This window comes from Ascaphus truei, chromosome 2 (assembly GCF_040206685.1).
Source record: "Ascaphus truei isolate aAscTru1 chromosome 2, aAscTru1.hap1, whole genome shotgun sequence".
NCBI classification, from domain to species: Eukaryota; Metazoa; Chordata; class Amphibia; order Anura; family Ascaphidae; genus Ascaphus; species Ascaphus truei.
In genome coordinates, this window is record NC_134484.1 from 41,523,912 (window position 1) to 41,537,212 (window position 13,301).

A 13,301-nucleotide genomic window follows, 5' to 3' on the forward strand; every position below is an offset into this window, starting at 1 on the left:
CAACCTCAGGAGGATAGGAGGTCATCACTGATTAAGTGGGACCTTCTGTATTTTATCCTCATCTCACGTAACCATGAGACTTTACAGACAGAAACTCCTCCCAAACTTCGTGCATAAAAACTGAGTGTTCATCTGAATGCCAAAACATTTATCAGAGCATAGATGGAATACATGCTGGGTGAAAAAACAATGTTATCCTGGGCAGCAATTGGTACAGACAGGAACGGATCCAAAACAAGCTCTCATATTGCTGCAACTCCAGTCACAGGATACACAGGCCACTCCTGACCTCTGAGCTCATAACGCATAAGACTTCTCAGCTTTAGACCTAAGCAGCAAAAGCAGCAACTAGACTACAAAGATTTGAGCTAAGAGTGGGCATAGTAAGAGAATCTAAGCCATTACCTAAAATAAAAAATAGATGTCAATGTCAAACAATTAACTGAATACGAATTGAATTGAATTACGTACTCCCTGGACCAGGCGGGCATACAGCAGTCGTGACCACATTGCTTGAAGTGCTCCCTGTTACCCTATCCACTTCTCCTGCCTGTGGTTCCACCTCCTGAACCCCTATATCCCCACCTGATGACACTTCCTGTGCCCAAGCTAGAGCAGTAACAGCAGCAGTAAGGGTGCTGGGCTTAACAGACTCAGTTTGGGCAGCTGAAACCAGATTGAGGGACACAGATTCGAAACCAGTCATGACTAGAACTGGGCCCTACTCTGGCAACCCCAACCTAACCTGCTTGCGCACACAACACGTGCTGCATCTCCTGCTCGCATAGCTGTTCCAACAGCTGGGTCTGGACACAGGAAGCATCATCAGTCTGTCAGTATACAGTCAATGACAGAGGAAATAGCTGCTGAAACTCCCTCCAACAAATAGGCATCCTACTTGCTTCTTCTAAAACAGAGCTACTGTCTAAGAGCAGCAGGTTACCGAGGCATACTCTCATCCAAGATTGCAGCAGCAACAGTACTATAGCCACGCCGACTGCAGGTACCACCAGAAAAATCCTGTGTCCTTGCTGTTCCACCCTCTCTGCTAATCTCCTCAGTCTCGCAGGAGAGGCAAAGCAGAGACCATCCTACCCTGACTGCCACCCCATAAAAATAAAATTAGAGATCTTTTTCGCTTTCTAATTTCTTTACTAAAATTTTTTTTTTAATCTTACTTGTTTTCTCTCTCTGCCTTCCTCACCCCACACTGTCCCACACACCTTCTCTCTTCCCTCACCAGAAAGTGTGTGACAAACAGTCAGGAAGTGAGGGTGGCAAAATAAATTATTTTGGTTTCAAATCGATTCTGGTGGATTACACCCGCGGTTTCCACAGAAGCTGCGCGGCCAAAGGGTTCCGCTCGGACTTTAGGTGACGCAATCAGACTCTGGATGTCATAGTGCGGGTCGTATCCCTAAAAAAAAACGTGAAAATACAGGGAACGAATTCCGACAGGGTCACCCATTTCTAATCCTGAACCCCAATATTCAATTTATAAATCACAACATTGGCGCATTTTGTTACAATATTGGTATATATTGCTGCATTGTTTTTAGATTATTACTTCGGTTATCATAATAAAGCTGCTAGGGTATAAGCCCGTTATGTCCTATGCATGTTTATAGGTCTACAAATGTTATAATAAAGGAATATATTTACCAATTCTCAAGTGAAATATATATTGATATTTTCCCCCAGATTTTCTTTATTTAAGGCTGGAAAAATATGCAGGTACCTCGCTAAAAATGTATGTTCATGGGCTTTAGATTTAAAAAAAAACAAGTTATTTTCTCAATAAATTCCAACCATGTAACATTTTTGCAGGCGTAAGTAGCATTGTTTATTTACAAAGAAGAGCACAATGGGAATCAATGTTATAGTAAAATAATTTTAATGAATTGTAATACATTTCCAGACCTTAATTGACAATCTATATACAAAAAAAAATAACTATCAAACGTAATCATAATAAATAGAATAAAATCAATTCTGTGATCATACATGAATGTTTTTCACGTTTACACACGCTATAGATTTAAAACTTTATGGAGTTTTAGGTCCAATTTGTATCGGAGAAATGTGATGGTGGATATCTGCTCCGAGCCTGGGAAGCAAGTTTCTGTCTCAGATCTCGTACCTCTGATATGAGAACGCGCTCTCTGCTTTCTAGGTCTCCTCTTCCTCTATCTAAAGAGACTTTGCACAAAACGAGAGGTTAAGAAGTAAATCTGTTTAGTAAGAAAACAGTAAAAAAAAAAAAAAAATGTATGCAGAGTATACTTTTTGCTGTAGGTTTATAAAAAAAAATGTAAAAAATAAATAACCCCACTAAACATTCCACCCCCATTGTTTGTCTTTGACCGTGTACATACCCACAATGATGTATATATTTTTAGGTGCCCTTCTAATATTCAGGGAATAAATATCACAACAGCGAGGATGCAAGTAGCCTCTGTTTTTTTGCAGATGGATGAGTAGCTCAGTTGAAAAACCCACAGTATTAGAAGTGGGTCAACCACTCTTCCTCTTCCAGTGTCTGGTAATTACAACCAGATTGTAAGCTCTTACAGGGAGGGAATCGCTGTGCTTTCAAATTTTTACATATGAGTTCTATGTTTCTACGTCTAAAACGATTATTATGAAGGAAAATATTTTTTATGTACCTATGAGTGATCTCCCTCCCTCTGCATTTTTAAGGCTAAAAAGCACTTACGCTAAATGTTCCACTTCTGCTCAGAAAAGCCCAGGGAACTATCAGGACCATCTGGCTGAAGTAATCGTGATCACACGGCCCTGGCTGTACCCATTTTGGGAGTGAAAGCGATAGATATTATTTTTTGCCAATCAGTGTTCCCCATTGTATCGGATCATATAGGGAGCGGTGGGGGAAGCACATCACAACAACACAGTTATAGACAAATACGGTCTGTGTGTCAGTGCTTACTGGTCGAAAATGGAAATCAAACGCATTGTACACACAAGATTCAACCTAGAGAAAATATCTTACAGTGGGTGGAGGCCTCTGAGGAAGATACATCATTTAAACAAACATTTGCAGGTTTGTGCTGAGCCTCTTTCTCACGCTGCCAATCATTTTTCTCTGAATGACCAATTTTCAAATCGCGGAGTCTCTCTGTACGTAAAGAAAAAGATCACAAGGTAAATCCATAGAAGATCTGAAAATAAATGTGTTATAGAAAATGAACGCATGACAGAACAACATAAACCCCTACTGATGTAGTGGGTTTTTTTTTAGTGACAACAATGCAAGTCCTTATTTGGGATAAGGATATAGAAGTGTGTGCAGAACAGAAATAGGCTGAATAACTATTGCAGATAAAAGTTTACTTTCATGTTGTATTACTTAGTCATTTTACATATTGTATAGAAACAATAGCACAAAGTTCTGTTGACCTGCAGCCTAATCATTCTGACCAGCTGCACCAAATTGAGCCTATTATTTTTTTAGTGCCAATACACTACTGTATTCTTTATTTCTAGAAATGCGCAAAATTGTTCTGCAAGTTCATGAACCTGGGACATTTGTCTTTGTTTTTCGTGAAAACGTTTGCAAAAAAGGCAACCTTCCCAAAACACTTGCCAAGCTGTAAAGCATTAAGAGTCAATGTAATCTGGCAAAATGTTGACTTTTCGCTCCTTCCTTCAGAATGAGATTTATAGAATAACCACATATACGAATATGTCGAATCCCCGAGCTGTTTGCTGCTCAAACATAGTACTGTATATTATAAGATTTTATTTGTATTTTCCCCCTAAGATGCTACCAATAGATCTTGAAGGAAATACTGAAAAGGCCACCGAGCTAAAACATATAGGAGCGTGTTTCATATACAGAAGACCCCACCAACCAAAATATTCATTCTCTTGTACAGCATTCTCGGGTTCTGCTTCCTGAATTATCCCAGCCTGGAATAACGGCTTCTTCTGAGTATATAATGCAGATGTTGCCAGTTGCTCGGCTTCCAATTGAGTTTTTCTCGCTGAAACTTCTGCCCACTAATAAAAAGAGCATCAACAGTAAAATATGGAGCTAAACAGCCGTGTTATTTTTTTTACATAGAACAGTAAGAAAGAAATGTCAAGTGTTAAATAAGAATAAATGTATATCCTGGCATTGTTACTGGAACTTAAATGCAGGCTTCACCATTGTGAAAATGTAGCCCGTACATTCCTACAAATCAAGGAACACGTGTGCTTAATTTTGTATATCGCCTAATACAAAATGAAGAATGTATGGGGGCAGCTATCTAGAGTGATAGATCATGTGACACAAGTATCAACAATCCCTCTGGGTTCTGATTCTAATGGATCTGCACCATCCTCAATGCTGCAGTGTACACCATCAGATGGAGTAAGTAAAAAGTCCCTTTCTGCCGTTGCCAAAAGAGCTGAAGTGATTAGTCAAGGAACTCATAATATGGCAGTGTCTCTAACCCTTACAATGTTGTGTGTGTTATAACATGGTTGTCTCCTGATCCCCAAGAGAAAATGGCATGTTATATGATATTACAATGAATATTATATTTAATTGCACACTGTTGCACAAAACTCTGAGTCACCTGAAGTACACAATTATGACCACCTCATAGTAATTTATACACACTGATTTAAGTGGATCACAAGGATAAGCTGTGGTTAACAAGTGGCGTACTGTAACAGGATGGCAATCGTGATGATTTGATGTGCACGCGCTTCCTAACACTGATAAGTGGAGCCTATCCTATGAAGGTACTTTTTGGGTTTGTGGGATAAAAAGTTTGGCAAAAACTAACATTTTAATTTTAACAGAAGAGGCTCAAAACACTAGCTCCTGCTCTAAACATATAGAACCATAGTTACTAAATGGTGCTAAGCTGTAAGGCCTATTGAAGTGAAAATTATATTTATAAATATAATTATATTTTCAGAATACAAAAAATTATCTATTCAATGGTTTTTGTTTACATATATAGAATGTTAAATTTTTCAGTTAATTCTAGCAGCGTAATTTGTTAAGCTGAAGACAAGAGAAAAGGAGCACATTTGACTCCCTGCTCCCAATTTATTAGTACGTACCTTTCTAGTTTCCATGTCTTTTATTACTTCAAGTAGCTCTCTCTCTTTTTCTTTAGTGTCCTCTGTAAGTTTTGCTAGTTCTTCATAGCATTTCCCACGGTCCATGTCGTCACATTTCTGTTTATGGAGAGCTTGGATTTTCCAATCAGTCTCTAAACACATCCGATCAGCCTTCGCCAAGCTTTCCTCAAGCAGCTTTGATAAGGAAATAATTTTTTTTAAATCTAATTTCTTGCAGTTTTAATCTTCCGGTTATATTTGCCAATCTAAATAATGTATAAATTAAATGGCTAATAATAATTAGCACAGCTGCAAAGAATGCAGTTCTCTTGCTGAGGATGTCTTCTTGACGTTAACTTCAGACTCCAACAGACACTCAAAAGACAGATTGCCGTGTGTGATCGGAGCGTCCAACTTTAAGATAAGTTACTGTTCCACTGCATACTTACTAGTATAGAAAGAACTCCCCGATCCATTATTTAACTATTTGAACTTTTATTCGCAGTGGACATTCTTTATCCTAGTTCAGGTGATTGGGAACCCCAGCCCAGGAACCTCATCTCACGAGTTACCAAAGCTCTAAAACTCCAGACAGATCATAATATATCGAGGATCATTTCAAAAGCTTTAATTTTATTTCCAACATTTATCCCCAAAGTGGAACATATCATATTCACGATAAAGCTTCCAAATGTTGTCATATGCATTACGGCTTTTTTGACTAATCAATAACAAAAGAAATGCATACCTTATACGTTGATATAGTAAATGTAGATGACATTTGTAGTGTCTGGCCAGATACAATGTACAGAACAACATTGAAAATGTTACTGCATTGAGTTTTTAGTATTTGTCTTTCTTCCGTATTTTTGATCAACAGCACCTATCAAGGTTTGCATGGAGTTTGAATTTCTAAAATTGGAGTTTGCCGATTTGCTTGTAAGATTCTAACAAAACGCATTTCCAACATATCGGTTCTTAATGATTTATTTATTTGTGCTTCAGAACAATGTTCTGTTCTCACCCGTCAGAATAATGTGCTCTATCCAAGATTAAGTACAGATATACAATCAAAGAAAACAGGCACTCCACTGTGGGGAAAAGAAAAAAAAAAATACTACAAAATGTATTAAATAATTCTATAAAAACCATCAACCTTTACAAGGTGACAAGGTCCATGCATGGACCAAAACATTGATTTTTTTATTTTTTATATTTCATACATTTTGTAGTATTTTTTCACAAGACCGCTAGTGTGTCGTTTTTCTATGATTGAATATCTGTACTTCACCAATTCTACATTTGGATTGATGTGCACCCATGGCAGGATTCACTAAATACTGCGAGGGCTTCCTTCCTGTCTATTTACATTTATGCTATCCAAGATGATCCAGCCAAGACAGCAAAAAGGAAATGACATCACTTACATTTAACATCAATTTGAATACTTGACTACTGAGTAGACATAACATACTAATCTGCAGAATTCCAAGTCACATTTTGACTACTTATTGATTGATATGGTGAATTGACCAAAATGTAGTCCCCACATGGGACTGACACCAATGGAAAGTTCTGCTTGTCTTAAAAAAATGTTTTATCCATGCTCTTGAATAAAACATTGGAGATGTAAAAATCTGAATTCTTTGAATGTACAGGTGAAATCTACCTTGGGACTATAAGATGTTAAAAAGAAACTAATTACTTGGGGGATGGATAACTTTGCCAATAAGACGAATGTAAATGAAACCTCCCCTGGTTGGACAGGCTTGCAAGGGCAATGCAGTAGAAGTGTCTCCAGCTCTGTTAGGTACCATATTATCACATTCTGCTACAAAATCTACAATACCAACTACTAACCCCAAAAAATGAGTATATACCTGTTGATCCTTAAGGTCCTCTGTTTCCATTAGTTTCCAAAACATTTGTTCTTCAAGTTCAGCCTTCATCCGATTGCCATCTAATTCCCCCTTCACTTCTTGAGCCACTGCTTCATGCTCCTTGGCAAGTTGCTATTAAAATAAATGGCATCTTTAAGTATATGGTGTATATTGAATAAAACATTGTTAAAACAGGCTAAATCAGGGGTGCTCAACTCCATCCTCAAGCCCCCCCCCCCCCTACAGGTCAGGTTTTTAGGATATCCCCACTTCAGCACAGCACTCAATCAAAAATAGAGCCTCTGATTTAACCACCTATGCTGAAGCAGGGATATCATGAAACGCTGACCTTTTGGGGAGGGGGGGCTTGATAAATAACACATACTTCAAAGAAATTAATCAAATAATTGGTCATATTGGATGTGCATCGGCGCTTCTTTGTTTACGGTCTGACCAGATAATATATTTAAGACTCCAAGAAAATTGTTTAGAAAAAAACTACAACTATTTGACTGAAATAAAATAATACAGAAGTATTTCAATTCCAAAATGTTTAGTTAAGTGGGTCAAAGTCATGATAGCCATTTTGTCCCGGACAACCACAGGCTAGTTGTAGGTACTTCATAAATAGAATTACTGAGGTTTCGAAACCTCATAGGACTCTTCTCCGAATATGAACTGTGAACTTGAAGAGGACACCAGTAATATAATGAAATATTAATATTAGAGCTTCAAAGGTCTCCAAAATAAGTTTATGTGTCGTGAGTCTTTAAAACTCCTAGTATCAAACATCTGGGTGAAAATAAACTGCTAAACTATTTTACACTGGCGTTAATAGATACTCTAGAAATAGATGTAATGTTACTGCAAGCCGAGTTATCTTGTTTAATTACGTGTGTAATCAGGAACTAGTACAGTGAGAACTTATATCTGCAGACATCAATCCAGCAACGAGATCTATTTGATAGAAAAAATAACAGATAATCTAAAAGTATTCAATGCTGAAATTCCCTTGTACTGTGAAAAGTACACGGTCCTGTTAGTTTGTAGCTGCAGATTGAATAAAATGCAGTATTATGCCTTGTACCTGTTCAAAAAAACGTCTTTGTGCTTCAAGTTCCATCTGCCGCACTTCCACATCTTGAACCACTGTAGCAGTTTCTCGTTCTCGCATACACATCTGTTGGAATAAAAGTCACAGACAGTTGGCAAACGCGGTCGAAAAATGTATAATATATTGGTTCATTTTTGCAAGTTCGTGTTTCTCCCCCCCACCACTTTTCCTTGTGAACAAATAAATGGCTAGATGTAAAAGCAGAAATCTCACTTACTAGATCATTTTTACTTTCCATTTTCTTACGGGGCTGTAACATATTTATGCCTGTGCAATGCCAGCTTTATATCATTCAGATCATGCTGGTCTCGTATGCTTTGGCAACATTATAACGCAAGACCTAGTTATATGTATATATTTAGCTGCTATTTCATCTATTCAGTCTTAATGTTACCTTGTGATATCCACTACATGTATTTTAATAGGCAGCTCCTATGGCACTTATTTTCTTTATACTCAGGGTTATGTAGTGTGAAAGTGATATAAAGCCCATGTAGGGGGGTGCACTAGGATCTATGCAACAATTTTGTTTCTCTGTTTGTCCTCCATCTTGTTTTTTATGTAGTTATTGAAAGTAGGATGAATGAGATTTGACCTCAGTGATCTTGCTATTCTATAAGTCACAGATTCCATCAGAGTCTTTCTCTCTTCTGAAACTTATCTGTATATATGCCAGAGGCAAGGGGGGGGGGGTGGGGGGAGGATGAATGGAATGCAGAACCAGTTTGAGATAATAGCTATTACTATGTAAAATTCCCATTTGTGTGGGTGAATGTGTTTGCAAAATAATTGGAAGTTAGGAACCGAAAAGATAAAAACATGTTTCTCCTGCTTCTCCTTATTTTTAAATAACAGCCCTAAACTTAGGAATGCGATAATTGTGTGGTCACAGGAAACATCACCCCAAAGTGTAAAAGTTATGTATTAAAAACCTGTATTTTCTAGGAATTGATTAGGTATCTGTATCATTAAAAAGGTCAACCCCTCCTGGAGGGGCGTATTATAATTGTCTGTAAGCCAGCCCATTTAGGAGCATGTATTATAGCTCAGCAGGGTATAAGGATTATGTGTTTCTCACTGTATGGCAGAAGAGCTCTTGCATTGAGCTTTTCTCCCTGTATACTCGTACTGAAATAAACTCTTACTTGATTTAACTGTGAAAAATAATGAACCCGTAACGATTGCATTTTTTCTCGCATTCACAGTAGCTAATGGGTTTGTTTTTTCCTCCTCATTTGTTGTGATTGTTTATCATGGGTTATAGTTGTTCACTATAATGTGTACACGGTTGCAATAGCACATATTTCCTGATAGGGTCCATGTGACTCCTCGATCTATGGTCTATTGGTCGTAATCTGTGTATGATACGGTTATCCATTTAGTTCAAGGTGTACCTCAACGTTTGTTTTCATTTGTTTAAACTATTCTGTGGATTTCACTGCGTTCCATGTATGAATAAATAGTTTTTCTATTTTTTACACATCCGAGTGGCCTCGTTGTATATGGGAGTCTTCTATACCTACCTTGTTAGGTGTTATTGATTGATTAGTTACCTCTGAGGTGCACCCCATACTAATTGATTGTGGTGGGGTTTGTGTGTTTACTAGTTGGTTGTAGTGCAGATCTTATGTTTTGCTTGTTATCGATGGAGTCCCTAGGTGCTGAACCCCCAAGTTCGCCTGAGATACCTACCAGTTAAGTTACGGGGTTAAAGTCTCCCTCCATGGGAATCAAAATGCCTGCCAAATCTCAAGCCATTAGCAAGCCGCACCATCGGGTGTAGCTTCTTATAGGACAGCTATTTAAATCCTTTTAAAAACAAGGAGGCAATACTGATGAGAATCTCGAAATAACTGAGGGCCCCTGGAGCAAAGCATAGCGTGGTTCAGCTCTGGAGGACACTCCAGTTCCAAACCTGTAAAAAGTTACATTAAACAATGGCTGCTGGGATTATGCAGTAGAAAGTGTCCATGTCATGTTTTTGACGACATTAAGGTTTCTGATTGGGCCGTGGTAGAGTGTTCTGGGGTGTATATATGCAATAACCAAAAATAACACATTCTTGCAAGGGTATTACATAGTGTTGATTAACTGTATGTGATTTACAATAGATCCGAGGTGGGCAACCCTGTCACCATTCGCCACAAGTGGTGAATTGGCAAGCAAAGTGTAGTGAATTTTAGTTTGCAGGGTGAGGTAATGGGAAGCGTGGTCGGCAAGCGCGTGTGCCTCGGCGGTGCCCGATGACGGCGCTAGTGCTGAGGGGACGGGCCGTGGCCGGTGGCCGGGAGGAGATTGGTGAGTAGAGGAGAGAGAACCAATGAGAGAACGGCGGGGGCAGAGCACACAACCCGGCAGCGATTGCGCCACAGACTCCTGTTCCAGTGCTGTCTGCCAGGAGCTAAGCAAGGTAAGAAGCAAGACAATGCTGGTTCATGAGATGATCATGATATTGGGGGGGAGGGGGAGATGATGATGATGGGAAATTAGATGATGATGATGATGGGGGGAAATTAGATGATGATGATGATGGGGGGGAAATTAGATTATGATGAGGGTGGTGAGGAGATGACGACGAGGGGGGAAATTAGATGATGATGAGGGGGGTGAAATGAGATGATATAATGATGATGGGGGAATGAGATGATGGTGAGGGGGGTGAGGAGATGAGGAGGAGGAGGGTAGCGGCGTGAGAGGAGGAGTGGGGTGAGAGAGAGAATGAGGCGGGTTGTAACAATCTTGGAAGTAGTGGGGGAGAAGCATTAAAATAAGTATAGCTCGCCCTGTATGACTGCAGGTATGTTATTTATAAATTATCTGACCGTTATGTCATGTGTTTCCACATTTCACTCCACGTATGCACAAATTTGCACCATTTCATATTCTATTTTGTAAAAAATGCTGGGAGGACGCTCAATCCCCAAACCACTCCCAGAATGTTTTACGAAATAAAATATGAAATGTGCATCATAATACCTCAATTTTTACATGGTGTGGCTATTTTCACTTCTCATTCGCCACACCTGTGGCCATATTGAAAAATAGGTTACAATAGATTCTCTAATCCAAACCAGAAATTCCTAGAAACGCTTTAAAGCAAAACCCTTAAAGAAATTTAAACAGTTTGCTCGACGCCAGATAAACTACAGAACACACGGGACATCACCTGTGTGGTATAGATTTACACACCAAGCTTTTTCAGTAGCAACCAAAGAGCACTCTGTGACTAATTCGCAATCATTAAATGAGATACATACTGCACGGTGAATATTGGCAAAATACACTTTGATAGATTTACTTTTAAAATGTAGGTTTTGCATCTGTTACAAATACCTTTCTTTCTATCTCATCATCCAGCCGTCTGAGTTCCATTTTGCGCTGGTCCTGTTGATATTTGAGAAAGCGCCTTCTTGCTGCATCCAGAAGCTGTAACTCCTTTACTCTGAGCTCCCGTTTAACTGCAGTCAGTCTTCAGAATGGAAAACACGGGTTATTATTATGTACAGCCACTCCACTGTTTAGAACAGCACAGGTTAATATTGATATACATTATTCCAAGAGCTGACCGCGTATGAAGAACCAGGCAGTGCCTTTACTCATGGAGCCACTTCTTCAGTCATTAGACCCCTATCTGTCATCAACTTCAAGGTCAAAATTGCAGTTAAGTTGATCACAATATATACCACTTCGCACCAGATGTTATTTAGTATCTGCTGCATCACTACATACATACGCCTTGTGCTACATCTAAGTTGACATTTTATATAGTTAAATACTGAGCTGTATATCTTTTTTTTAAGCGAGGGTCAGTTAGTTCAATTCTCTGGCCAAAGTATTGAGTCTACAACTACTTAACGGTAGGCACATCTGTGGGGCCTAACCACTGCAGTACCTGCATAAGGGTCTCATAACGTCTCTCTTGAAGGGAGTGCTTAAAATACTTTGGCCAAAGAATTGAACTAAATGACCCTTGCTTAAGAAAAGGTATACAGTTCAGTATTTAACTATATAAAATGTCAACTTAGATATAGCACTAGGCCTTTGTCTTTTGTTTTATACACAAGGTCACAATAATAGTGGCACTCTTTTGTGAGTAGCAATCTGATGTGACCTCCTTTAGAGACAGGTATATTGTTTGACTAGTGTATTGGCCTATGATCAAAAATAAGATTATATTGAATATGGAGGGAAAAAAAACTATAATAAAGTACTACTTTAAGGCGCAAACAAGTTAACACAAATATTAGAAACTAATAATAAATATTCAATGCTTAAAAAAAAATATATATATATATATATATATATATATATATATCTACTCAGAACCGCCCCCCACCCCCGAAACACAATTATATTAGCTGTAGCTGGGAGACTATGTGCATATAATAATGTCTGCTATCTTGTCAACTGGTCACGTAAGGCAAACAGAAAATGTACAATTTACCGTTTCTTTCGATTTTAGAATTATTTACAAACCTCACTATTCAGTGACCACTGCTGACAATGTGACTGTACGAGCAACAAGGAGATCAACAGTGGGAGGATTTGTAAAACTTTCTATATACTGCACAATCACATGCAAAGGGTGTGATTTATATAGAAGTGTGTTATTTACATGTGCAGGGGAATCCCCTTTAGTACCTTTGCCTTTGATGCAAGAGTTTCTGCTCTTCTTCCCCCAGAAGTTTCCTTCTCTGTTCCTCTGCCCCTCTGAGAAGTTCTTGTTGTTGGTACCAGGCTTCATCTTCCACTTTGTGCTTTAAAGCTGCAGCTTCTATTTCATGAGTTAACTGCCTGTAGGAGACAGAATATAGTATGAGCTTTGAGAAAATACATATTCAAAATCCACCTGTCAGGAAGAGCAGAAGGTTATACTTGCAATTGGCCAAGAAACAACCGATATTTGGAAGGGCATGACATTCAATGCTCGAAGTCAAACAACTCACACTATTATTCAAGCAATATTATACTTTGGAATAAAAAAAATGAATTTGTTATTAAGCACTACATGGACCATTTTAATTGGGCCCTTTCTGTAATGTATGTACTAAATGCATTTCACATTTTTCATGTGACAAAACATGAAGGCTCCATTTACATCCTGAGCATATGGACACTAAATATTAGCCGTCTCATTCTGAAGGTTGGCAGTTGCACATCTCACCGTCTCCAAACGTAGCAGCATCCTCAAGAATACATTTAAAACAGTTTATAACTTATTTTTCCTT

At 38.6% G+C, this 13,301-nt stretch overlaps 1 protein-coding gene across 2 annotated transcripts in view; it reads right to left on the bottom strand.

Moving 5' to 3' along the window:
• Positions 1–1,877: 1,877 nt before the first annotated feature.
• TBC1D31 (TBC1 domain family member 31) overlaps positions 1,878–13,301 on the bottom strand; it is a 41,957-nt gene continuing 30,533 nt past the window's right edge. Inside the window, exons 15-22 of one of the 2 annotated variants that reach the window (XM_075582248.1) lie at positions 12,715–12,867; positions 11,407–11,542; positions 8,047–8,139; positions 6,960–7,091; positions 5,080–5,274; positions 3,873–4,020; positions 3,011–3,136; positions 1,878–2,199 (exon numbers count right to left, since the gene is read on the bottom strand). In XM_075582248.1, the coding sequence (XP_075438363.1) occupies positions 2,057–2,199; positions 3,011–3,136; positions 3,873–4,020; positions 5,080–5,274; positions 6,960–7,091; positions 8,047–8,139; positions 11,407–11,542; positions 12,715–12,867 (1,126 nt within the window). In that variant the 3' untranslated portion in view covers positions 1,878–2,056. The remainder of the gene's footprint in view (positions 2,200–3,010; positions 3,137–3,872; positions 4,021–5,079; positions 5,275–6,959; positions 7,092–8,046; positions 8,140–11,406; positions 11,543–12,714; positions 12,868–13,301) is intronic. The other variant, XR_012792356.1, reaches the window with a different exon arrangement.